General features: G+C 36.7%; 2 protein-coding genes and 1 long non-coding RNA gene across 6 annotated transcripts in view; 1 reads left to right on the plus strand and 2 right to left on the minus strand.

The window, feature by feature from the left end:
• Positions 1–2,596, minus strand: part of LOC127441660 (apoptosis regulator Bcl-2-like) — a 68,717-nt gene extending 66,121 nt beyond the window's left edge. For both annotated transcript variants that reach the window (XM_051699300.1, XM_051699301.1), the window contains exon 1: positions 1,295–2,596. In XM_051699300.1, coding sequence (XP_051555260.1) covers positions 1,295–1,771 — 477 coding nt within the window. In that variant the 5' untranslated portion in view covers positions 1,772–2,596. The remainder of the gene's footprint in view (positions 1–1,294) is intronic.
• Positions 2,597–6,327: 3,731 nt separating this feature from the next.
• LOC127441659 (3-ketodihydrosphingosine reductase) lies at positions 6,328–23,320 on the minus strand. Of its 3 annotated transcripts, XR_007897348.1 has the most exons (11): positions 22,859–23,318; positions 20,455–20,544; positions 20,262–20,318; positions 19,235–19,300; positions 18,998–19,093; positions 16,913–17,104; positions 16,448–16,531; positions 14,995–15,078; positions 13,899–14,000; positions 12,877–13,090; positions 6,328–12,751 (listed from the first exon to the last, which is right to left on the minus strand). XR_007897348.1 is itself a non-coding variant. In XM_051699298.1 (10 exons), the coding sequence occupies exons 1-10, from the start codon at positions 23,045–23,047 to the stop codon at positions 12,971–12,973; spliced, it is 1,080 nt and encodes a 359-aa protein (XP_051555258.1). In that variant the 5' UTR covers positions 23,048–23,318; the 3' UTR covers positions 6,328–12,970. The 3 variants fall into 3 exon arrangements, 2 of the variants coding, with proteins under 2 accessions (XP_051555258.1, XP_051555259.1); XM_051699298.1 differs by having other exon boundaries at positions 6,328–13,090; XM_051699299.1 differs by lacking the exons at positions 6,328–12,751; positions 12,877–13,090 and adding an exon at positions 13,100–13,445 and having other exon boundaries at positions 22,859–23,320.
• Positions 13,900–16,891, plus strand: LOC127441665 (uncharacterized). The gene is made up of 3 exons (XR_007897351.1): positions 13,900–14,026; positions 15,880–15,960; positions 16,706–16,891. It is a non-coding gene; the product is annotated as an uncharacterized LOC127441665 (long non-coding RNA).
• Positions 23,321–26,393: the final 3,073 nt, after the last annotated feature.

Genomic DNA, 26,393 nt, shown 5'->3' on the forward strand with positions numbered 1-26,393 from the left:
TCCCTAAAGTGCAGCTTCCACACGTCTCCTTATTTTGTGCTCTGCAATAACAAGGTGAACCTCGTTATATTCAGTTAATGCTTGTCATTGGTAGGACCATACACAGGGTCTCCGCTGTCTTCACTGATCCTGGAAACTTTCATCTCGACGACTCGACCAAATATTAAAAATGCACACCTGATGAACGAAACAGTGATTGTGTAAAATAAATAGATCGTTTAATGCGAAATTATTGCAAAACAATATGTAATTGTGTAATTAATTAGGTTAAATGTGTATAAACATTTCCAGTGAGGTAAATTACAAATGTTTATAAAGTTACCCACAAATATAATTAAGTTACACTGACGAGCAGCACTATATGGTCAGATTTCAGAACCTATGTCAATGCATGTCAGTGTTTGAAGACTGTATGCACATGGGGCACATCTTATTTTGTGATTTGATTATCTTTGATTATCTTTTGATTCTTCCTTTGTACTGTACGGCGCTATTATCATCCATTCTCCTTTTTTTCTTTTTTCCTTCTATAAAATAGACTTTTTTTTATGGGCAGACTGTTCATTCTAAGCAGGGTAGTTTTTATGTTTGAAGTTTGTTGTAAATTCGCCTATGGTGCGTAAGGGACTGTAAGTCCACCCACTGCACTAAAATGTCGGTGGTTAAAATGTGGTCAGTGTGAGGGGGCACAGTGGTCAAAGTTTGTGTGTGTGTGGGGGGGGCACGACACTGTAGCTGCTTTATAATGCACATTTTAGCAAATGTAGATGGTCACCTGTGTGCTCGATGCACACTACATACTGCAAAAATAGTATGGGTAGTACGGTGGTATGATATTCTGCACATAGCATGACCTAAACTTCCATCTTAAGATGCCAAGTAAATATCCAGACAGGAAATGCATGTGGTTAAATGATGTTTGTACAACATCACATGCACAGGAATAGCCCAGGATCATTTAGACACATGATTTGAAGAGTAAATATCACAAACCATAGAACAGGTTGTCGGATAAGACTAAATATTCTCCTGTTTGCATGCATCAATCAACAGCGGTCCCTGAAAGTTCCTGAGAGCGGAACCACACCTTCAAGCTCTGCAGATAACGGCTGTCATTGAGGGCTTCACAGTGAAGGCGTTAGAGGGGTGTGACAAATCGCTGCCGCTCATTGGCTGGCGGAGATTAACAGACAGCGCTATGGGCCAATTAGCAAACGCTGGAGGTTTAGAACGCGTGACGCGAGCTACGCTGCGTCACCAAAGGAGAGGTATATAAACTGCGCTAATGACATACCCAGCCTCCGTTCTCCTGGATCCAGGCGTACAGCGGGCCGTTGAGATACTCCGTCATCCAGCCCGCAATGTTGTCCACATGCGCCGTCATCTCCTTATTCATACATTCCACACAAACGGTCCCTCCAAACTCGAAAAACGCGATAATTCTGCCCCAGTTCACGCCGTCCCTGAACAGCTCGTCTATGACTGCGGTGAAGCGCTGGTGCGCCGTGAGGGACGTGAGATGCAGCTGCTTGGACATCTCCGCAAAGTCCGACTGATATAAGCGCTCCAGCTCATCCCCGGCCTCCCGTAGCACCTTATGAAGCGCGGTGCACGGGTCGTGACGGATGTCCTCCTGCATCCCCGTCCTCAGTCCGTTAGAGACACTGTCATCATGGGCATTCGCTTCCCATACATATCCCTTCTTCCATAGCTTATGGTGGATGTACTTCACCACTATACTGCGGTTATCGTACACACTCTCCTGTGCCATATCGACCTCTATGTCGCTAAATTACCTCAGTATGAGTGTGCGCCAAAGAGCTTCATATGCAGCGACTGATGATATTCTTCTTCTTCCAAAAAAAAAAAAAAAAAAAACAATAAGTGTGTACTTAAAATGACGCACTTTCCTTAAAATGAACTTATTGCACTTGAAACTGCAAGTTGCAGCAGTGAATGTAGAAAAACGCCCACTTTCTGCTCCCCGCTGAAAAATCCAGGGATATACGGGAGGATTTAAGCATGTACATCCACGTCAGAATGAAAAAGCATACCGTGCGAGCATGCTTGAGAAAGTGTCTGGTGTTTTTGGTGGGATTCGCGCGCAGCAAGTCATCATTTATCCGCGGGAAAGAGTCCAGGGCTGCGCGAGACGAAAGAGGCTGTTCATGTTCTCGCGCACTTGCGAGTTTCGGCTTTCGCGGAGCGACTAGCGTGAAGAAAGACTTTCTCGATGCTGTCTGCTGTCGCGTTCAGTCTTTAGATGCAAGCTGAACGTGTAGCTGTTAGAACTGTGTGTAAGTTGAGTGTTTCGAGGTGTCTGCTGTGCGCAGTCAGACTGCCCCCTTCATAGCAGAGAGGTGTTTCCTGTGGTGTTACGTCACTCATTCACACTCATTCACGTGCGCGCGCTCCCTCCTGCACAGTGAACTGTAAATAATGTTATTGTCTGATTAAGTTATTCTCCTGTGAAGCAGTAATTAAAGGTTTTGGCATTTAGATTTTTATATCATTAGGCCTACTGCTAGTGTTGGGTAGTAACGGGTTATATGTAATTTGGATTACGTAATCAGATTGCAAAATAATCTGAGCACTTATAATTAATTGCGTTCTATTTTTTCACGCACCATAATTGTGTATGATCAGATAACAGTTGCTTTTAATGGATTACATGAGTACATTTTTTTTTCTCTCTGAGTAAAGAAAAAATAGGCTACAATCCCTATTCCTAATTTCTTAAATAACAGCGATTCTCTTACATGTAAAAAATATATGCATGTTCTCAATCTAGTCTTCGATCTTGAGTAACGTAGTATTAGTTTTTCATGACCCTTTAAGTAACTTTTGTTGTACTCTTTGATTTCATGTTTACACATGTTTAATGAAAAGAGTGTTAATTGCTACTTATGCCATGGTCCGTTCTAATCCTTGATTCTGATTGGCTGGAAGGCGTGCAGTTCAAACCATTGAATGAACAGGTAGTTCCGGTCACCGTTCGATATTAATGCGCTGTTTGTAACCATAGCAACATAACATTATAGAGCATTGTTGGTGTAGAAAGACTAACTAAATTGTGCACAATTGTGAAAATGACAATGAATAAAAAGTCAATAATACATTCTCTCTGGAGTGTCAACCCCTCTAATTCTGTGGATATTATTATTTGTGATTGTGCATTTGAATTCAAAGTTTTGACCAAGTGTGTGGACGCACTACTTGTTCTCTGTGTGTGAATGGGCGGATCTGTAGATCTAATGGCCCTTAGATAAAATTAACCACTATTTTTTTTTTATTGTTCCAGTCAAAATTAGTGCTGAAAAAAATAAAAAATAAAATTTAAAAATATATTACAGCTGTTACTAATCAGTTCTGGCAAGTGACCATGTTATAAGCGGGATAATCCATGGCCCCTTTTCTCCCAATTTTGGAATGCCCAATTCCCACTACTTAGTAGGTCCTCGTGGTGGCACGGTTACTCACCTCAATCCGGGTGGCGGAGGACAAGTCTCAGTTGCCTCCTCTTCTGAGACAGTCAATCCGTGCATCTTATCACGTGACTCGTTGTGCATGACACCGCAGAGACTCCCAGCATGTGGAGGCTCATGCTACTCTCCATGATCCACACACAACTTACCACGTGCCCCATTGAGAGCGAGAACCACTAATCGCGACCACGAGGAGGTTACCCCATGTGACTCTACCCTCCCTAGCAACCGGGCCAATGTGGTTGCTTAGGAGACCTGGCTGGAGTCACTCAGCACACCCTGGATTCAAACTCGCGACTCCAGGGGTGGTAGTCGGTGTCAATACTCGCTGAGCTACCCAGGTTTTCTTAAAAATCCATAGACCTAAGATTTTTAGTGTTAATAACTCAAACTATTGAGTACAAAATTGATGCTATGGGGAATAATCCCTTGCGCTTGAATTATTTAACTATGTTTCCTGGTCAAAGTGAATTTATGGGGACATTTAAATTGTTGTTATTAAAAATTCATAGACATTTTAGCTCTTTTGTAGTATTATGTTGTTTTGTTGCAGGTCTATATGCATTTCTGTGGAGTAATAGGTTTATTTGATTATTGACCTAGAATCAATTAAAATCTTCATTATTTAATCTGTTCTTGTATGACCTAAATGAAATTTAATTAAAATTATTAAGTTGAAACAACATTTAAATAGCAAATATGAGTTAAGTCTACTTTCATCAAGTTACCTAAACTGAAATAGTGAAATTCATTCTATATGAACACCAAGTGAACTTAATCACACAAGTTTTGGAGATGCCATAACGTCAACTTATTAGGGTTTTCAGTGTATAGTCATGTTTCTCATCTTTATTATAACAAATTATTATGTAACAATATGCAGTTCAATCGTGTATTATATCATGTATTAAATCATATAATAATATTAATAACATTTTAAAAGCATATTTCATCATTACTTTATCATTATTTTATTACTTTGAAGAGACACACACCTTTAATTTCGAGGTGCAAGTAAGGGCATAAATATATACAGAAAGGTACCTTGAAAAATAAGCCAAAACATCTGTTAATAAATAAGACTGTATTTTGAGTTTTGCAGTTACATTTTTTCTGTATATATTTTATTATTGTCATCACAGTTTATCATTAATAGTCATATAGCTACAGATCGGTTAAAAAGTCAGACCACACTGAAAATCTGAGATTTTGTTTTCCTCATTTAAACCTGGAAATAAACAAGTTTTATGATTTCGGTAAATGTATGTTTCCTTTAAGAAAATGTAGGAATCATTCTTTACTGAGCTAAATTGGCAACTGGAATTTCATTGGAAATTCATATCACTTCCTAACAAAGTTATGAGCGATCAGTACCCTTCTTTGGTATTCTGGTCTGTTTCTTTCAATATGGGATAAGTAAAATATGAAATGTATTTTTTGGTTAACAGCTTTCAGAGCAATAACTATTTCCATCTTACAAAAAATAAAAAAAATAAAATCCAGTTAATTAAATTTTTACCTTGCTCTGAAAATTCAAGGTTTGGATGTGCTGAAATGGAAATCAGCATGATTTTAAGCAGAGCAGAATTTATTCCTCATCCTGGCCTGAACATTAGCATTTTAACTTCTTTGAACAGTAAATGGCCTTTGATCTTTTAGCACCCCTCACAGTCGACCCTGCTTTTAATAAAAAGAAAACCAGCTCAAGCCGAAACCTATGAATTACTGCAGTAGAAAAGGACTACATCATGCATATGACCCCTGCTGGCAGTCCAGGCATTAGAGACGAAAAACTTTGTGCACCATTGCTGGTTTCAATGGAATGCTTCAAAAATGTTCAGTTTTGTGCCTACCTTGGTTTCAACCCCACAAACGGCCCTGACTATGTTATTCAAGGATACATTAAGCTTCTGGAGTTGGCTAATTTCAGACAGGAGATGTCTCTTATGTCGGTAAAGTATTTCAAAGTAGGGACGCAGAGTCAGGATCAGGTTCAACCATTTACAATCATGTTGCTGACAGAGGCATGTCCTCTCCCACTCATGGCCGGGTCTAAGTGGGGGGGTTTCTTTGTGCCCAAAAAACTACACCTCATGGCCTGGGTATACTTCGTTTTTCTGCATTCCAGATCGGAATAGATATGCACTACGACTGCTTTGTTATACTCTTTTAACAGCTTTTTAACAGTCAACAGCAGGCGCATGTCGAAAAAAATGGGCCACACGCGGACAGTTCGCACAAACTGTGCCGATGACAAAATTTGCATCATGCATACGGTGCATGGAACGATTAGCAACACGGACAACCCAAGTATACTTCGGCCTTTAGTACTAGCCCTGCTCCCACTCCTACTCACTAAAAGTCACAAGAGAAAATGCTATAGGACATAGTGTAGGCTAAGCATTATAAATATTTATATTTATTGATAGAGTTAAGATTTTATTCAATTTGAAATCTTCTCCTGACCAGGAAATCACAATTCCCTGGTATGTCTCTGTGGGATCGCTCTGTCTGAGCATCCCAACCAGCCAAATAAGCCCAACCCCATGTCTCGATGATGTTCTGGTGTCGAGATATGGTCTGAGCATGTTGCTACATGGTTGCTAGGGTGCACTGGATGGTTGCTATGGTGTGGCTCAATGGTGCAAGTTTGGGGCAGGGCAATCTGCTTGTCCAGCCAATGGAAGACAGGGAAGTGTTTGGGCAACCTGTTTGAAAATAGTCAATGTTTTTGCAATTCCATTTGGCTAGTGGTGCAGTTATTACTCACCTTTAAATAACTTTGATTTTACATGATAACTCAGAATAATTTAGAGTCCAAAATAAATCTCACCGTGAAAAATAACTTTCAAGTGTTTTTTATTTCATTATGTAAGAAAATAAGACAAAGCAACAACATCCTCTTTTTCTCCAATGGCACACAAGGTGAAACTTATGCAAGTTTGGCAACAACACAACCAAAAAAACTTATCAGACATAGATAGAAGCAGAACCTATCCAAGGTGGTCTTTGTTTTCTTTTAAAAGTTACTAATAAACTACATATCTTTTCCAGAAATATACCTCGACTTCAATCAATAAAAGTCAACTAGAGCAGAAGACAATAAAAAATGCAAGTATTTTCTCAAGTGTTTGAATGAACTGTGAGCACAGGCTTGATTTGCATAGCTTTAAGAAGTTAAAACAATTTCTCTACTGTTAGCTTCTAACAACTAAACAATTGACTATGTCCATGTGATGGAAGAGGGTACAACTCAATCGTAGGTCTGACACATATCAGCACCTATTTAACTACTACTGTAAGTGCTGGACGACGTGCCTTGAGCCAATATCAAATGAGAACATCATCATTTGACTCATACATTCTCACTTTCATATTTTGGGTCTTTTTTTTTTTTTTTTATAAAAAAAAAAGAAAAATAATATCCATAGCAAACAAAGAACAAATCAATCTAACAAAAACAATGCATTTTTATCTTAGACCAGTTGAGTCTAAAACAATTTACATAAACCAGGGGTCAGCAACCTTTTTGACATGGAGTGCCATTTTTTATTTTCCTGGTCAATGGCTGTGTCGACGAAAATATTCCTATTTTACATTGTTCTATTTTAATCGCTTATTTTCATTACAAATGATATTATCAGCATAACAGTTTGAGAGAAAAATTTGTGCAAAACCCGCATGTGAAAAATCATGCATGTGAATTTTCATAGAGCATCATGTGAAAGTGCTTTAATGAAAGAAAACTTGTCCTTTGGCACAAAATGAGTAACAGTTAATGTCACAATTTTGCTTATTTGATTACTGATCACAAAATTGTGTGGAATCTTAAATATTTCTTATATTATGCCATTGTAATCATGTTATCACTAGCACGCAACAGAGAGAGAGGAGCAGGATATTTTATTTATAAGAAGTTTTTCGCACCTGCATTCCAATCTACATCTTGATGTAATCCTTCCTCATGATCACGCAGCATGTTTTCATCAGTTGAATGGGAGATTAAACACTATTAGTAACGAGACTCACACTGCGCGTGCAAGCCATTCGCACATCACAAGCCGATCAACTATTTAGCCCTTTTCGGTGAGTCGCTCCAGCAAAATCCTAAAACTTTATTTCCAGGTTTAATTTATATTTTGAATTGATCTGAAAATATTTTTTGAACCCCACTATGTGGGTTTATGTTTTCTCTTTTAATCTTTTAATGTAATTTTGAGTGTGACCATGGTTTAAGGATGCTGGGTTGGAAATCTCAAGGATTAACAGTGGTGTTTTCCTTATTACATCACGTGTTGTTCTGTAAGCAAAAAGAAACAAAAACACAGAATGTCATCCGCGCTGCCTGACCAAAGCGGGTGCGTTTACTTTTGCAATTTGCAAAGTTAATTTGCAATTAACCGAAAGTGAAGCGCTGCCGGCTCGTGATGCATGAATGGCTTGCATACGCTGCACGAATCTGTTGGGTATACTGCAGTCTCGTCACATTTGTACTTCTTGTTTAGCCTCCCATTCAACTCATGAAAACACACTGCATGATCATGAGGAAGGATTACATTAAGATGTAGATTGGAATGCAGGTGTGGCATTTCATATGTATAAAATAGTCTTCTACTCTCTCACCGTTGCCAGTGATTACCCCTGCGTGCCATAGGTTGCCAACCCCTGACGTAAACCATACACAATCTACGCCATAGCTGGTTGTGGATGTATCCACCCATATAGACTTTATAGTGGTCTGCGTTCATATCTCTTAAGGCTTGGAATGGGCCTCCACAACTGTAGAGCCAGACTGCATTGGTCAATTATTTCTAGGAAAAACGGAGCGGCATAAAACAACAATAGGTTCACAAATAAAGAGTTACACTGATTTAAAGAAATAGTTCACCCAAAAATTTGAATTCTGTCATCATTTATACACACTCATGTAGTTCCAAACCCGAATGACTTTCTTTCATCCCCATATGAAGCGTATTGTGCGGAAGGTGTATGGATGACATTTGTCACTTTTTTTTGTGGCTTTTTGGAGCTCGACAGCTTCAGTCTCCATTCACTTTAAAGGAGTTCACCCAAAAATTTAAATTCTCTCATCATTTACTCACCCTCATGCCATCCCAGATGTGTATGACTTTCTTTCATCTGCTGAACTCAAATGAAGATTTTTAGAAAACTTTCTCACCTCTTTTGGTCCATACAATGCAAGTGAATGGTGATCAGAACTTTGAAGTTCCAAAAAGCACATCAAAGTAATCCATAAGACTCATAAGGAGGTTAAATTGATGTCTTCAGAAGCGATGGTAGGTGTGGGTGAGGAAACAGATCAATATTTAAGTCCTTTTTTTACTATAAATTCTCCTCCTTGCTCAGCCAATCTCCACTTTTACTTTCCCATTCTTCTTCTTGTGTTTTTGGTGATTCATATTCTTCATGCATACCACCCCCTACTGGCAGGGAGAAGAATTTCTAGCAAAAAATGACTTAAATATTGATCTGTTTCTATCATATCACTTCTGAAGACATGGATTAAAACACTGTCTTATGTGAACTGAGTCATATGGATACTTTTATGATTCCTTTATGTGTTTTTGGAGTGTCCAAATTTTGCCACCCATTCACTTGCATTGTATGGACCAACAGAGCTGAAATATTCTTCTAAAAATCCTTGTTTGTGTTCAGCAGAAGAAAAAAAGTCATACACATCTGGGATGGTATGAAGGTGAGTAAATGATGAGAACTTTCATTTTTGGGTGAACTATCCCTTTAAACTTATCAACATGCAGGATATTCATCAAAAATCCACTTGTATTCGAAGGAAGAAAGAAAGTCTTACAGGTTTAGAACAACATGATGGATGGTGAGTAAATGATGACAGAATTCAAATTTTTGGGTGAACTTTCTTTTTAACTTGACCGCTTTGTGCACATAAAGGCAAATATGACAACAGTGCGAGTAAATGTCATTTTCTCTCTAGCTCTAGTTTGTTGTTAATATGACATAACAGGTGGAGTCAGAACAAGGGGACGTTTGAAAAGCATTAACCAGAAAACACAATAATGTCCATTTTACGTCACAACAGAGCAGAGCATAAGGAGATTCACTTCTCTTGTGGAAGCCATATTGCTTGTTTTGGGATAACAATCAGATCAAGCTTCACAACATCTACAGTTTTTGAAATGCCTGTGTGAACAATAAAATGTACGCTTGATACGTCTATTCACTAAATGTTAAATTAAATGTAATTTCTGGACTAAGACTGCTGATATCTGTTCAGCCTTTGCTCTTTGTAGGTAAATACGATTATTCTGATTCTAGATCAGCTCTACTAATGTGAGCTGATCGATATTTAGAGTTTTGCTCTCGCTACACCTGATCCATTTGGATCGACAGTTTCACCTGCTGGCAAAAAGGTGCGGTGCCTTGAACCAGCAAGCTGTCACCTCAATGGCTTCTCCTGCCTGACCCATCCTTCAGTTCATTGAACCCTTAGAAGGCCCTGAGGTCACCAAAACACATGCGTACAAGCAGACATATCTATATACAAGCACGCACATTTACACAAAAGGTAAACATTTCCTTCATGACCTCCCACACAGAGCAAAAAGGATAAGGCAGAGTGGCAGACTCAGGTTGTTTCATCAGACAACACAGAAGTCCCGTGTGTTTACCTTACAACGATGAAATCTAAAAGCAGGAAGATACAGTGCTTTACTAAGAACATAGAGGAACATCATGGACCAGCCAGAAGAACATTGGACAGCTGTTGAGTAAGCATAAAGATTGCAAGGTATATGAAAGGAAGCTGGAGCTCTTTAGCAATGGTAACATCATATTTATAGAGGAATGTAAGTTGAATAAGGTAGTAATGAAATAGAGATGGATCGAAAATTGGTTTGCCGGTTATTTTACTGACATCAACTTTTTTCTACTTAATTCTTTATTGGTTCTTTAATATTGGGTTTGTGTGTTTTTATTGTTGTAATTTAGTGAATTATTATTACTGTGTTAAAAAGTAGAATCTGCAACAGTGCTGCATTTTAACACAATATGTTTTTCAGACATTGGCACTTTTCTACGTAATTCTATTTAATTTATCGGTCCTTTAATATCAGGTCTACTGATAAATACCATTAATTTATTAATATTGTTTTAAAAAGCAGAATCTGTATCAGTGCTGCATTTTAACACTCATATTTCTTTTGGACATTGACACTTTTCCATGTAATTCTATTTATTTATCAGTTATAATCTCATGTCTACCGATAAATATTATTACAATATTCATAATGCATATGTTTTTATTGTTGTAGTTTAATGATGAATTATTATTGTATTAAAAGCAAAATCTGTAATGGTGTTGCATTTTCACGCCAACATTTTTAAAATTTATTTTTAAATGGCACTTTTCTACTAAATTCTATTATTTTTTTCAAGTTCTTTAATATCGGGTTTACAGATAAACACCATTACTATATTTATAATGCATATTTTTTATTTTTGTAGTTTAGTGATTTAGAAAAAGCTAAATCTGCAATAGTACTTCATTTTAACACCAATATTTTCTACGTAATTCTATTTATTGATTCTTTAATATTGGGTCTGCTGATAAATACCATTACTACTGTATATTCATAATGCATCTTTTTTTTTCTCGTTTTAGTTGAGTGATTTAGCTATCATTATGTTAAAACATAAAATCTGTAATGGTGCTGCATTTTAACATTTCTTTTGGACATTGACACTTTTCCATGTAATTCTATTTAATTTATCGGTTATATCATCATGTCTACTGATAAATATTATTACTATATTCATAATGCATATGTTTTTATTGTTGTAGTTTAATGATGAATTATTATTGTATTAAATTATTGTATGCATTTTAACAATATGTTTTTCAGACATTGGCACTTTTCTACATAATTCTATTTAATTTATCGGTTCTTTAAAGAGATTTATTACAACACCTATTATGGTTTTTCTAATATTACCTTTCATGTAGTGTGTTATATAGCTGTTTGTGAATGTAAAAAAGTCTGCAAAGTTTCAAAAATCAAAGTGCACGACAAATGGAGTTATTGACTCCCAAAAGAAAGAACCGAATCTGAACACCTGAAACGAGTCGTTAATAATTCCAGACTTACTTCCTGTACTAACCTACATAATTTGGTCTTCATTGGCTGCTCGCGAACAGCTTTGACCCGCCCTCAAACACTACACTAAGCGGTAGACCAATCACAATAGACTGGGACATCTGACCAATCAGAGCAGAGTAGGCTCTCTGAAAGGAGGAGTTTAGAATGAATCCTTTAGAACGGATCATTGAAGGAGTCGTTTTTGACACTGGGACAAAAAGGTAATTCTGCAATTTAAATTATGAGCAAATTAAAGTGTTTTTTGACCTTGCATGCATGTATGAGACCTTTAAAACAAAAATCAGGTTTACCGATAAATACCATTACTATTTTCATAATGCATATGTTTTTATTGTTGTAGTTTAGTGATTTAGTTATTATTGTGTTAAAAAGCCAAATCTGTAACGGTGTTGTTTTTTTAACACTGATATTTCTTTTGGAAATTCACACTTTTCTACATAATTCTACTTAATTTATTGGTTCTTTAATATCAGGTCTACCGATAAATACTATTAATTTAGTTATTTTTGTGTTGACAAGCAGAATCTGTATTGGGGCAGCATTTTAACACCAATATTACTTTGGACATTGGCACTTTTCAACATAATTTAGCTTAATCAGTTCTTTTATATCGGGTCTACGATAAATACCATAAACAGATTTTTGGAACTTTTCTACGTAATTCTAGTTCATTTATCTGTTCTTTAATATCTGGTCTACCAATAAATACTATTTTTATTAATATTATTACTATGAAAAATAACAATATTCATAATGCATAAGCAGAATTGGTATCGAACTATCAGTCATGAAGGTCAAAACAATATCAGTCAATCTCTACAACAGTTTTACGGAAACAGATTAGAACAAGAAATCAGAAGGCCAGAAAATGCTACTTATTTTCATTCTGTATTCGAGCATGCAAGAACTGGGACACATTTAAGATGAACGACCACAAACCCTCTGAAACACAGGAATTCATTAGAGGCAGTGACCGCTCAGCCGTTTCAAGCCAATGAGCAAACAATTAAAATGGAATTACAATTTTTTTTTTTTTCTCTCTTTTAACAAAAGACCTCCAAATACTGATGCAGCATGCCCAGAACTTTCAATCAAACTGGAATGGTTGGGGCCCTGAAAGAGACACAGGAAAAAGCTGGAACTATTTTAAAGGATGGACTCTAAACCTTATAACGCCTCTACTGAAAATAAACACACAGACAACAAAATCTTCTTTTTTCAGTGTGGACCTCCATTACCCAATATGTCTGCCAGGTCAGGTTGTGAGTGCTGAGTGAGAGTGTATGGGGAATGTAGTGGTGATGGAGGTGGACAGTGGTGGGGACGCTGGAGCTACTCCCTCTTGTCAGCTGCTTTGGACTGTTCCCTCTGGATCATGCAGCGGCGGACGATACTGTCGAAGCTGCCCAGGTAGAAAAGAGCGATGGTGCGGAACAGCCCCATGGTCACAATCTGAACACGGTGAGATAATCACAGAAATACATGTTGTTCCTGTAGTAGCTTGAACTGTAACATGGCAAATACTTTACTACTTGTATAATACAACTTTTACAGTAAGTCATGGTGTCAGTATCAGATGGTTATACAAAGGTTACCATACTCGGGTACCATGCCATTTACAATGTACTCCAAGGTACTTCAATGAACACCATGGCCCTACGATATTGATTGTCTAAACAACATGGCAAAACCATGAGTAAAAGCAATTATATTCATGATGTTAGCCAGAGGGGAACTCCCATTAACCATCATCTTATGGAGTTTTGTGTTCCTCGCCACAGTCGCCTTCGGCTTGCTCACTGGAGTTCTAAATACAATAATTATTTAATTACTTATTTTTAAACACAATTCATAATCCTATTTTATCAAACTACACAATGATGACGAAGACATTATAGATATTACAGTTTCATTTTCTGTTAATGCATGATCTTCTGTAAAGTTGCTTTGAAACGATGTGTGTTGTGAAAGGTGCTATACAAATAGAAATGACTTGACTTTCTTGCTGAGCCATATACAAAAGCACGCATAGTCTAACCGGGTTCTGACTAGTACTCTATAAAGGCATAAAAGTACAGTGAATTTGGCACCCCATTTTGATTTTGCCAGCACTTTTATAATATCCAATGTCTTGAAACACTTTTTCCTCAGGTTTTTCATGTGTGGAATGGGAACCCTGTACAATATGGTGGCTCTGCTACACTGCAGTACCAGTATGCATAACAGTGTGATCATTGTGTTTTGTGATAGTGGGCCGTACCTGCTGCAGGCCCTCAGTGATGGAGGTGACAGGTGACATCCCACAGGTGAGCGCTGACAGCATGTATCCATCAGGACCAAATGAGCTGGTGAAATTTCCTTGCTGTGAACGGACAGGGACAAGAGAAGGTACATGACTAAGACAATAGCTCTCATCTATCCTGTTTTTCCCTCATATACATAAACACACTATGAAATTACATGTACTGAAACTGAAATTATAATGAAATTACATGTATTGAAACATGCATAACATGTATAACACATGACTACAGCGTTTTGTGTACAAATGTTATAGATTATTTTTATTCTTTTTTATTATTATGGTAATGTGTAGCAGACACCAATCAGAAGCATTTATTAAAGGGATAGATCACCCAAAATGAAAGTTCTATCATTATTTACTCACCCTTATAATATCCCAGATGTGTTTGACTTTATTCTGCATAACACAAATGAAGATTATTATAAGAATCTTTCAGCTCTGTAGGTCCATACAATGCAAGTGAATGGTGACCAGAACCTTTAAGCTCAAAAAAGCACACAAAGGCAGCATAAAAGTAACACATAAAACTTCAGTGGTTTAATCCATGTTTTCAGAAGTGATATTATAGGTGTGGGTGAAAACAGATACATTTTTAAGTCCGTTTTTACTATAAATCTCTACTTCCACATTATCGCCACCTACTGGTTAGGGCTGGACAAAAATAGGACTAAAATACTGATCTGTTTCTCACCCACGCCTATCATATCACTTCTGGAAATATGGATTTAACCACTGGAGTCTTATGAATTACTTTTAAGCTGCTTTTATGTGCTTTTTGGAGCTTCAAAGGTCTGATCACCATTCACTTGCATTGTATGGACCTACAGAGCTGAGATATTCTTCTAAAAATCTCCGTTTGTGTTCTGCAGAAGAAAGTCAATGATAAATGATTGAATTTTGGGTGAAATATCCCTTTAAAGTCATCCCCTTTAAAGCACAGTCACTAAAAGTATTAAGCTAAAAAAAAAAAAAAAAAAAAGAATGATTACTCAGTAATTGACTAGTCAGTTGTTGGGCAACTAGTCAACCATCAGGAACCATCCCTACTTACCAAGGCATCCTTAACCACAATTTTTGCCACTTGCTCAGGCTGACAGACTCCAGACGTCTCCGAAATTAACCTGGTCTCCAGAGGCTGCCATTCCAAAGATAAAAAGCACAAGAAAAGAAGATTCAATAAATGCACGCTATGACATCAGTGTTTTACCTATTATATTAGAAGGACCTAAAATTAGCAAGCCAAAGTACTTTTATGTAGTGATCGACTGATATGGGTTTTTTTAATGGCCGATGCCGATATCCAGAGAGCAGGGCGGCCGATAGGCCAATGCAATGCCGATATATCACACAATTTAATATAGTAAATAACAAACATAAAACTGCTAAAAAAAAACAACTCTTATTTAGCACTATAATTCCTCAATTTCACACTAAACTTTAACTTTGTAAAAAAGAATATAAAAAAATAATATTGTATTTTAAATGGTAGATGGCAGTTTCTTCTGATTTCTGTTTAGTCATCAAATTTTAGTAATTTTTTTGCATATGAAGAAATTGTTAATATACTAGGAAGAAGGAAATAATACTGTCCAGCAACCACAGATGGCATGTCCACGTAAGCAATCGCATTTTTAAAATACCGAATCAAACCAATTGTGCATACAGTGCATAGTGAATAAGACATTTACTTATAGCACAAGTGAAGCGCTTTTACTTTGAAGTTGAACTCGCGCGCTCGAGGAACTTTTGATCCTGAAGTTTTGATTCTGGCTAATGGAACACGCGCTTCAGAGGAAGATAATAGATGAGCACACGAAAGGAATAAAACGCTGGATTTTTGTGAGGTTTGTGAATTACATGTTTTTAAACGAGATATCTGTATATTAGCAGACGGCATTTAATATACGTTTTATTGATATTTGCCTTTTATCATTAGAAACGTTACAGGGAACTGTTGAGGCGAGACTGTTAGAATACGAGCTTCCACAGGATGCTGGATCTGCTGAAGTTGTGTGAGGTTTGTTTATTACATCTGTTTAAACTAGATATGTGCATATTTGGAGATGGTATATGATATTAGTTTTATTGATATTTGCCTTTTTATCATTAGACAAGACAGGTAAAAGTTACAGGGAACTGTTAGGGAGAGAAGGAGAATGAAACAGACGAGCACTTTAACACTGAGCTCAAACGCATCTGCCGTGGCTCTGATATGCGGACCGTTTAAATGACACTGTGTCGCACACCGGTCTATTTTTGTATTAACACGATGTCACGTAACAACAAAACGAACCGTGACTGGTCGTTTACATATCTCAGTCGCTTCACATACAAGCAGGCGATTCTCAGCTCCCTCAAGAAACAAATCGGCCAAAGGGAAAAATGTATCAGGCAATACTGATAATTAAATACAAAGGAATAGATATTTTTAGATATCCTGCACTTATCCAGCTATTTAATGTTCAGAGATTAATTCTATTCAGGAGGAAAAAATTCTCTCTCACCTTGGTCTTATTCTCCTCTGCAAAACCTGGGGTGTCTGTGTCTGGAGGATACGCCACAGTCACATAGATATTATACGGCTTCATCTGGGAAAGAATGAGACCAGAGACTTAAGTTAGATCAGTTAAGTCAAGCTTTCTCAAAAGAACCCGTGGTCATTGTGAAGACTTAAAAAAATATTTTTGTTTAATTAAAATTCTGCTTTTTTATGGTGCTTTATTTTGGAGTTTTACACACCAAGTGTTCTTTTACTTTCACAGTATGGAAAAGAGCAGCCAGGAGGACACTCTTCAAAAATTCACCTTTTCTCTTCCACAAAGGAAAAAAAAAAGTCACCTGGGCTCGGAACCATGTCGGCAGTGTGAATTAATTTTCATTTTTGGCTGAACTTTTTCTTTAAGCTGTCACTCGATTAAGGAGTTAGTTACATTTGTTTTATTGCCGTGTGGTAATGCATTCACACACACCTCCATCTGCAAGGCCTCAGCCAGACCCCTCAGTGCGAATTTGGACGGTGAGTAGGCCGTGTATCCGAAGAGACCGATCTGCCCTGCCTGTGATGACACAAACATGATGCGGCCCATCCGCCTCTCTTTCATAGTAGTGATGACAGCCCGCGTGGGGTAAACGCTGCCCAGATAGTTTACCTCCATCAGTCTCTGTTAAAGAAAAAGACACACTTTAGTTAAGGAATAGATCTCTCTCCACTAAACTAAAAAAAAAAACTGAACTTTCACTATTATCAGTTTAACTCAATCCTCCCATGTTCATATTACTCAAAAACTCATGTAACCAAAGGAACTTCAATTAACTATGTTTTTTTTTTTTTTTATCCCCTTTTCTCCCAATTTGGAATGCCCAATTCCCACTACTTAGTAGGTCCTCATGGTGGTACGGTTATTCACCTCAATCCGGGTGGTGGATCTTATCACGTGGCTCGCTGTGCATGACACCGCGTAGACTCACAGCATGTGGAGGTTCATGCTACTCTCCGCGATCCACACACAACTTACCACGTGCCCCATTGAGAGCGAGAACCACTAATTGCGACCACGGCAATTTGGTTGCTTAGGAAACCTGGCTGGAGTCACTCAGCACACCCTGGATTCGGACTCGCAACTCCAAGGGTGGTAGTCAGCGTCAATACTCGCTGAGCTACCCAGGCCCCTTATTCAACTTAGTTGAAAAAAAGTGTCTTGTCAGCTTTACTTAATCCATTTGCATTGGGACAACACAAATAATTTTTGTTTGTTTAATTGAAACTAGGCAGGGAATTTCTAGTTCCCAGCATGCTGCATGGGACATGACAGGTAGAGTAAATGTTAAAATTAAGTGTTATTTTGTGTCTTTGTGCAGGATGAATAAAAAGGGGGAGACTTGTTATTGTTTAATGTTTTGTTATGTTGAAATTTAGAAGTATTTCTGTTATGTTGTAGTTTTGGGGGTTTCCATCATGGTGTTTGAGCTTAGGTTGAGAACCAATATATTTGAGTATTCTACAAATTGGTTTATTCAGTGAGCAATTGCTGTGCTAATTATAGCATAGTGACAAATTTGTAGTTTTTCCACCATCATGTATTTAGGATGCTAACATTTCAGTCAGCATATCACTTAGAGTTTAATTTGAGTTATTTTGACATGTTACATTTTGTTGGGTTTACTTGATTCAGTTAGGTTCCCTCTACTTGAAGTATTTAAGTAGAAATTGCATGGTAATTTTAATTTAAGAAAACTTATTTCAAACATGCGGAACCACTGTCCGTGACTGAATCAAGTTCAGCCATAGTTATTTTATTTTTTTGTGATGTAAGAGATCATCTCAGAGCAGCAAGCTGTTTTGATATGAATACTCTCAAAACGGGTTTAAGTCTTTGATCCAGAACAAGTATATCATACAAAAATTGGTTTCATACTTTGGGTCAGACTTATAATTCAATTCTAATAAATATTATAAGACACTAGATTTTTAAATTTCCTGAAGAACATGTGAATGGGGCTTGCCAGTTCTTGGGTATTGTGGGTGGTTGCAAAAGCATTTCTAGGTGGTGTCTAGAGTGTTATGCGTGGTTAGTTTGTGGTTGCCTACTGGTCCAAGTAAAAAAAGCCCATGCCCATAAGTGAATGATTTTCTGGTCTTCAGATATGGCTCAGGTCCCTCCTTCAGTGTAAATTTGTGGGATTATTTTTTGTCTGCCAGGTGACAATATTAAATCTGATTACTAAGAAATGTCATAGCACATCTCTCCTCAAAAAGTCCCACAATTTGAAGTTTAATTCACAGCACAAGTTACACTGCAAAGCTTAATATTTAAGGTTTAGGGATTTGTTCAAATCACTAACACCACAGTAAGCACCACTTATTATGAGCTCTAATTATATTTTTAACAATTTATAATTTGTTCTCTAAAGTCTGTGTTATTTACTACAAGTCTGTGCATTGTACTTCCTTCTGAATACGAAACATCTGACTGGGATATGGAGATTTAAATATGGATTGTAAAAACATCAATGATGTGTCATTTAAATGATGCTTTATTGTTGTCACTTCTTACCTTGAAGCAGTCTACTTCCACTTCCTCAAACTTCCTGGATATTGCCGTCCCGGCACAGTTCACCAGCATATCCACTGGACCCAACTTCTCCTGAGCCTGAAAAACAAAAACAAACACACAACAGCAACTTAAATCACAAACTACCTGAGGGAAAACATAAAAAAAATCATCTTGGGAAATAATGACTATATTAACTACTAACACAGATATTTTTAATGGAAAACAGATTACACTTACTTGCTTTATGACACTTTCCACTTGACTGTAGTCCTTTGACACATCAACTGAAATGCACAGTACCACCTACAAGTGACAATACCAAAAATCAGAACCATCATACATGTGCCCACTCAGATTTTTGTGCAATGTTGATTTTGACTGCAACATCCATAAAAATATAGTGCATTTTGGATAATTAAGATAATTATTTTAGATGATAAATGTTTGTCTGAAACGCTGTAAGCAGAAATTACCCCAATGGAAAATGATAAAGGATGTTGCAACATGTTCTGCTCTTTTCCATACAACATCTAGACTGTCAAGCGGAGTTGCAAATTTTGCTTGCAAGTTGCTTTATTAAAATGTATTATTAGGTTGGAATTAAAACCTCAGTTCCCTTGTGTGCTAAACAAAAACCTTACCACACATACCAACAAAATGTATAGGTGTTTGAGTGCATAAACCACCAAGTGAGCAAAGAAGAGATAAAACACATGCATGAGGCCTCTGCCAATAATACCATAAATGTCATGAATTAGCTGATCTTTGATCTGTATACTAGAGCTCAACTGATAAATCTACTGACCAATATTATTAGCTGAAAGGTTGTTTCACAGATATACAGTATATGTATGAGCCTGTAATCCACTGAACAAACACTGTATATTGTCATAAACAAAAAGCACTTGATTGAAACTGAACTGATACACTGCCAAGTTGTGTCGTGTATGATGGCTGCTTTAGTAGTTTAAGTTTAAGAAGAGTTGTAATACTCATCCTAGATTGAATTGCATGAATATTGTCATGCTCTAAGTGCTTTAATACAGTAAATTGTGTACTGTACTTAAGTTATTGATTGATACTGGTTTTCTTCCACTAATATATCAGGATCAGACCAAATAATGCATATTTGTCGACTGTAGTGTGACTCGGGTCTAGTACAGACCTGGGAAGAATCAAACTAAACATCATCTAATCTTAGATTAAGCATTTGCCACCAAATTATGAATGTTTTTTTAACCTGAAATATCCTATATATGCATACCTGCTTATCGTTTATGGCACATTTCTCCACCTCTTTCTTTGCTTGAACCAGTTTGTGCTGTAGGGAAATATGGATATGCATGTTAACTAGACATATACTGTAGGTTAATGGTTTCAGAAACAACACATACACCAACAAATATCTCACAGCATGGAAGACAATTCCAATAAACAGTGTCATGAGTGTGACAGACCTCATCTCGAGCCACCAGAGTGATGAAGGCACCGTGCTTGTAGCATTCCATGGCAATACACTTCCCAATCCCACTGCTGCCTCCAGTCACCTGATGATGGACAGGGTATTCAGAACAGACATACTAAAAACCAACCATAGCTCACATCGATATAAATCAAGTGCTGATTCATTACATTCCATGCGGTTCAAGAGATAAGTTTAGTATTTTTTAGGGATGCACTGATGTATCGGCTGCCGATATTTATCGTCCAATTATTGACCAAATTCATTTATCACTTTGGTAACACTCTGTGAATTTAAATGCACAATCCAGAAATAATAATAGACACAATAAGTACAAGGGTTGGAACTCCATTATTCTGTCTCGTTCTCACATTAAAGGAATATTCCGGGTTCAGTACAAGTTTATCTCAGTCGACAGCATTTGTGGCTTAACGTTGATTACGACAAAAATTTATTTAGACTCATCCTTCCTTTTCTTAAAAAAAAAAAAAATTATTAAAAAATCGAGGTTACAGTGAGGCACTTACAATGGAAGTGAATGGGGCCAATTTTTGGAGGGATTAAAAGGCAGAAACGTGAAGCTGATAATTTTATAAAAGTACTTAATTTACATTAATTCTTCTGTTAAAACTTGTGTATTATTTGAGCTGTAAAGTTATTTAAATCATCATTTTTACAGTCATTTTAGGGTTTATTGACATTACATCATCATGGCAACAAAGTTGTAAAATTGGCTATAACTTAAAACTATAGAACTTTACAGAGAAAAGGTTAGTAATAGTAAGTGATTTTATCACATTAAAATCATGTTTACACACATTGTTTATGTCTTGTGGCTATACTTTTGAAACAGTGAGTATTTTAACGTTAACGGACTGGGTCCATTGTAAGTGCCTCAATGTGACCCAGATTTTTGCTTCATTTAAAGAAAAAGAGGGGCAAGTCCAAATAAATTTTTGTGGTAATCAATATTATGCCACAAATGCTGTTGATTGAGTTTAACTTGTATTAAAACAGCAATACTCCTTAAATGTGGAAAAACCACCAAAAGCGGACATAACATTTTGAAAGCGCCACTTACCTATAGGCTACATGATGAGTGAAACATCCAAATCACTTTGAAACCAGCAGACTTCTGAGACATTACTTTAATTACCATTAATGCTGCATGATTGATTGAATTAAGATTGAAACTGCAATATGGTCTTGCACAATTACTAAACCTTAAAATGCTGCGTTTTAAAACTTCAGTCAATGCTGTGTGAGCAAGCGGCGCCCTCTACCGGTCTGGACGGCATTATCCATTATACCAGTATAATACAGAATTTCAAGCAGGTTTTGTTTCTTTGTTTAAATCTTTTTTCTTTATTTTTTTTATGATGTGGTTGACATTTCTGTGGAATTGCTCAACATATTCATAGCATGAATTTGTAATGTTCTATTATATAAAGTACATGCGTTTAAAATGTGCAAAACTGCAAAAACAGAAGTGGAATGTTTTAGAAGTACAAAATAACCTTTTCTTATCACTCATCATATTTATCTTATAAATGAAGTTATATTTAATCATTTTTTGTATCTTTTTAAATATGTTTATCTTCTATTTATTCCTGTCATGTGTTCAACAGATCCAATCCACTTTCAATAGAAATTAAATATTGATAGAACAGTAAAAAAAGCTTTTGTACCTTTATGTACATTTTTAAAGCATAATTCTGAAGTAAAACATTGATCTGATGACAAAATAAGGCGCGTGGCAAAATATCACTTCGGCCTTGTTTTTTCCCCAAATTTTCATATTGGTGCATCCCTAGTTTTTGTGCAATTAGACAGCCAGTATAAAAATATTTGGGGTGAAGGCACCAGACAGGCCAACAAACATATGGCAAATATTTACACTGCATGGTGCTATTGAAATTCTATAGGTGCATTGATTCACATTCAATGGGATATTAATGTTTAATATCTCAATGTATCAGATCAACTACTTTTAAGAATAAGATTTGTTTGCATGAATGTATGAAAACATGTTATATAAACAAAGCACAGCAAAAACTGTTATGAAATTGAATTGTAAAACAGGTCAACAGTTAAAACAGGCTTGTATTTGTAGAAAAATCACTTCTAGATAACTTCTAGGTTACTTTGGGTTGCTGATCAAATATGATCCTTTTGAAATCAGCATTTTCCCAACAAATGAAACATTCAGTCTCTACATTCAGTGTCCGCAGATTGAAAAAGTCCATTGCCCTGGACCAGATGTTGCATAACTAAAACTGTGCACTTTTTTGGACACCAGTGCAACATTAACTGTGACATGAATACTGGTGCCTCTAATCTGATCAGATCAAAGTCTTGTTATATATTATAGATGTTCAGGCAGAGTTGTGTAAACTTACCACCACATGGGCCCCGTTGAGTTTGAGGGGTTTGGGGCTTATTAACGGCGATATCATGTACAGCAGCAGCACGAAGGCCACGATGAAAGCAGCCATCACCAGGAGCATGACGAAGGGCAGGAGCAGCCACCAGGAGTTAAAGGAGAGCCAGTGTGAGAGTGTGGAGCTGAGAGCCTCCTCAGAGGACATGGGTCAACCTGATGCTGCTAACGTTAGCTCACAAGCTAAAGGTGCAAATACAGGCACTCCCCCTTTCGAAGAACAGCAGATAACGGGCCTTCTGACGAGTCGTTTGTGTTGTCAGAACGTCCGGCGGTGTGTCAGAGGCTGTTATGGGCAGGATAAATAATAATGCGAAGTCATAAGACTGTGAAAGCTAACTCTCTCCGCTCACTACCAGAAGCAAAACACAGAATCTGTGCACTTTAAAAAGAATGCTACGCTCGGGAGGTGGAACTATGGGATTTGTAGTTTCTTTTTTAAAACGTTCGTAAGCGTTAAGGACGCTTCTCGAGCGGAAATACTACAAGTTCCAAAACTCAACACCGTTTCCGGAACAGGAGGCGTGTCAATAACTGTCACGTTACGCTGACCTGATAAACGCACACATACTGTTGCACGTCAACTGAATGTTTTACGGCCCAAAATCTCTTTTTGGATAGATAAGATTTTAAATCGGATATGACAGCAAAGTTTAATAAAATATATTTAGAAGTATATGATATTCTGTGTTATTGTATTTTAAAGTCCATTCGTAGCAGAAATAAAAGTTTTTTTTAAATCCATAAAACGAAAAAAGAAAAATAAATAAATACTGACCTCGAGAGAGAGAGAGGAAAAAAAAAAAAAAATGAATCATAAGCTTACAACTTTTGAAGTTTTTTTTAATAAATTGTCTTATTTATTTTCAGGGTTCCCGCTCTGTTTAACAAATTAATTTCCATTATATTTCCATAATTTTCGTCGTTAGTGATTTGGGTTTTTAAAAATCATTGTATAGAGATTGCACTTATAAAAAAAAACTATTTAATTGGCTGAGAATCAATAGGAAAATTTGTATTGACTGTAGAAAACGGTCTAACAGGGTCCAACTTGACCGAAGGGGACGCAGATCACCCTAATAATGACATCATACAAAACAACTATTTGCAACAAAACAACATAAATAATACAACAAAAGAGCTAAAACCTCTATGAATTTTTAATAACAACTATTGAAATGCCCTCATACGTTCCCTTTGAACAAGCAAACATAATCAAATAAGTCAAGCGCAAGGGATTGTGGGTATTCCCATAGTCTTAATTTTGTACTAAATCGTTTGAGTTATTAACACTTAAAACTTAAGTCTATAGATTTTTAAAGGAATATTCCGGATTCAATACAAGTGAAGCTCAATCGACAGCATTTGTGGCATAATATTGATTATCACTAAAATGTATTTCAACTCGAAATAAATTTAAATAAAAATAATAATAATAATAAAAAATGTTACAGTGAGGCATTTACAATGGAAGTGAATGGGGGCCAATTTCTGGAGGGTTTAAACAGAAATGTGAAGCTTATAATTTTATAAAAGCACTTACATTAATTTTTCTATTAAAACTCATGTTTTAAAACATAGTTTAGGGTTTGTTGACATCATCATTGTGACGAAATTGTAAAATTGGCTATAACTTTACACACAAAAGGTTTGTAAGTGATTTTATCACACAAAAATCACGTTTACACGAATATTACATCTTGTGGCTATATTTTTACGTAGTATTTTAACTTTTACGGATTGGCCCCAATTCACTTCCATTGTAAATGTCCCACTGTAACCCATATTTTTGCTTTTTTTAAAGGAGGGACGAGTTGAAATTAATTTTTGTGGTAATCAACATAATGCCACAAAATCTGGCGATTGAGCTTAACTTGAATTGAACTCGGAACATTCCTTTAAGAAAAATAAGTTCAAGGAACATACATATTTGAGTTGAGCCCAAAACTTGACATTTCAAGTAATGTTTAATTAAGACAACTTGATTTTTCCAGTAATGACAACATTAAGGTTTTACAGTGAAACAAATTGTTTTATTTTGAGAAAAAAATAACTAACATTCTTAATGAATGTAATTTAGCATAAACATGCTGCTATAAATTAATAACTGACCACCATTTTAGCAAATGTTTTCCATTTTTAATGTGTACATGATGAAGCCATCAGTATTAGATGTACAAATAATTCTAGGTCAAGTTCTTTTCATTTCAACCTTTATTTACATGTGAATAATAAAATGAATAAGCTCAACCAAACCCTGACCACTTTTAAACAGGAAACTGTCTGTTTAACAGGATTTATCCTTAAAACATACCAAACATATCTATACTAAACTGTTATTCTAATAGTACAATGTCTTATAGGTTTTTAAATGGCAAACCAAACACCCTATACGTGCATAGGAGTTGAGTACAGTTTGATATATACACCGATCAGCGACAACATTAAAACCACCTGCCTAATATTGTGTAGGTCCCCCTTGTGCCACCAAAACAGCACCAACCCGCATCTCAGAATAGCATTCTGAGATGATAATCTTCTTACCACAATTGTACAGAGCAGTTATGGTGCCAGACGGGCTGGTTTGAGTATTTCTGTAACTGCTGATCTCCTGGGATTTTCACACACGACAATCGAAATGTCTTGTTGATGAGAGAGTTCAACAGAGAATGGCCAGACTGGTTTGAACTGACAAAGTCTAAGGTAACTCAGATAACTGCTCTGTACAGAATGCTATTCTGAGATGCGGGCTGGCGCTGTTTTGGCAGCACGAGAGGGACCTACACAAAATTACGCAGGTGGTTTTAATGTTGTAGCTGATCGGTGTAGTTGTAAAGTTTTAAATGAAATATGCAAATATCAACCAATCATTCTCAAACTTTCTGCCTATAACAACATAGCTATGTAGCAATCGATAAACATCAGTATCTAAGCATCTTTGTGTATGAAGCAAGAGACAGATAGAGTCAAAAGGAAAATGCAAAGAAGGCACATTGAGTGCTGAGCTTCAGCAAGTGAGTTGACAACAAAGTAAATGTCTTTTGTCAAATATTGGCCTCTGAACACATAATGTAACGCACATACCTCGGTTAATGAATATTACAGCAATACACTAAAAATGACGCTGTAGGCAGAAACAAAAACATATGCAGTATTCGAGTCCTCAGACCGTTAAATGGGGACCCAGAGTGTAACACCATGTTTTACAGATCTCAGTGTTATATCATATGCCAATGCACTGATTTGGAGAGTGATTTTCTCAGTTGAGAACATTCCAATCTATACATCTGTGAAAAAAACAAGAAAAGAAATGGAACGCTGGAATGACAATAACTCCACCCATCAAAGATGTCTTTACAAAAATAAACAGGAGCCATTTTAATGGTTATTCTCCTAGCAAGCACATTGCATTTGCCCATAAACAAAGGCAATCGAAGGTTTATTAAGCTCTGGTTGAAAATTCTTCGTGTGTCAGTGAGCTTAAAAGGTTAGTG

Source organism: Myxocyprinus asiaticus, chromosome 5 (assembly GCF_019703515.2).
Source record: "Myxocyprinus asiaticus isolate MX2 ecotype Aquarium Trade chromosome 5, UBuf_Myxa_2, whole genome shotgun sequence".
In the NCBI taxonomy this organism is placed as follows: Eukaryota; Metazoa; Chordata; class Actinopteri; order Cypriniformes; family Catostomidae; genus Myxocyprinus; species Myxocyprinus asiaticus.

What these genes read in the sequence shown, in the direction of transcription:
- LOC127441659 (XM_051699298.1), bottom strand. Translation starts at nt 23,047, where the DNA reads ATGTCCTCTGAGGAGGCTCTCAGCTCCACACTCTCACACTGGCTCTCC. An exon ending in GTGCCATAAACGATAAGCAG is followed by an intron (nt 19,301 to 20,261) that starts GTATGCATATAT and finishes TGTCACTTGTAG; the next exon opens with GTGGTACTGTGCATTTCAGT. An exon ending in CTGAGGCCTTGCAGATGGAG is followed by an intron (nt 16,532 to 16,912) that starts GTGTGTGTGAAT and finishes ATTCTTTCCCAG; the next exon opens with ATGAAGCCGTATAATATCTA.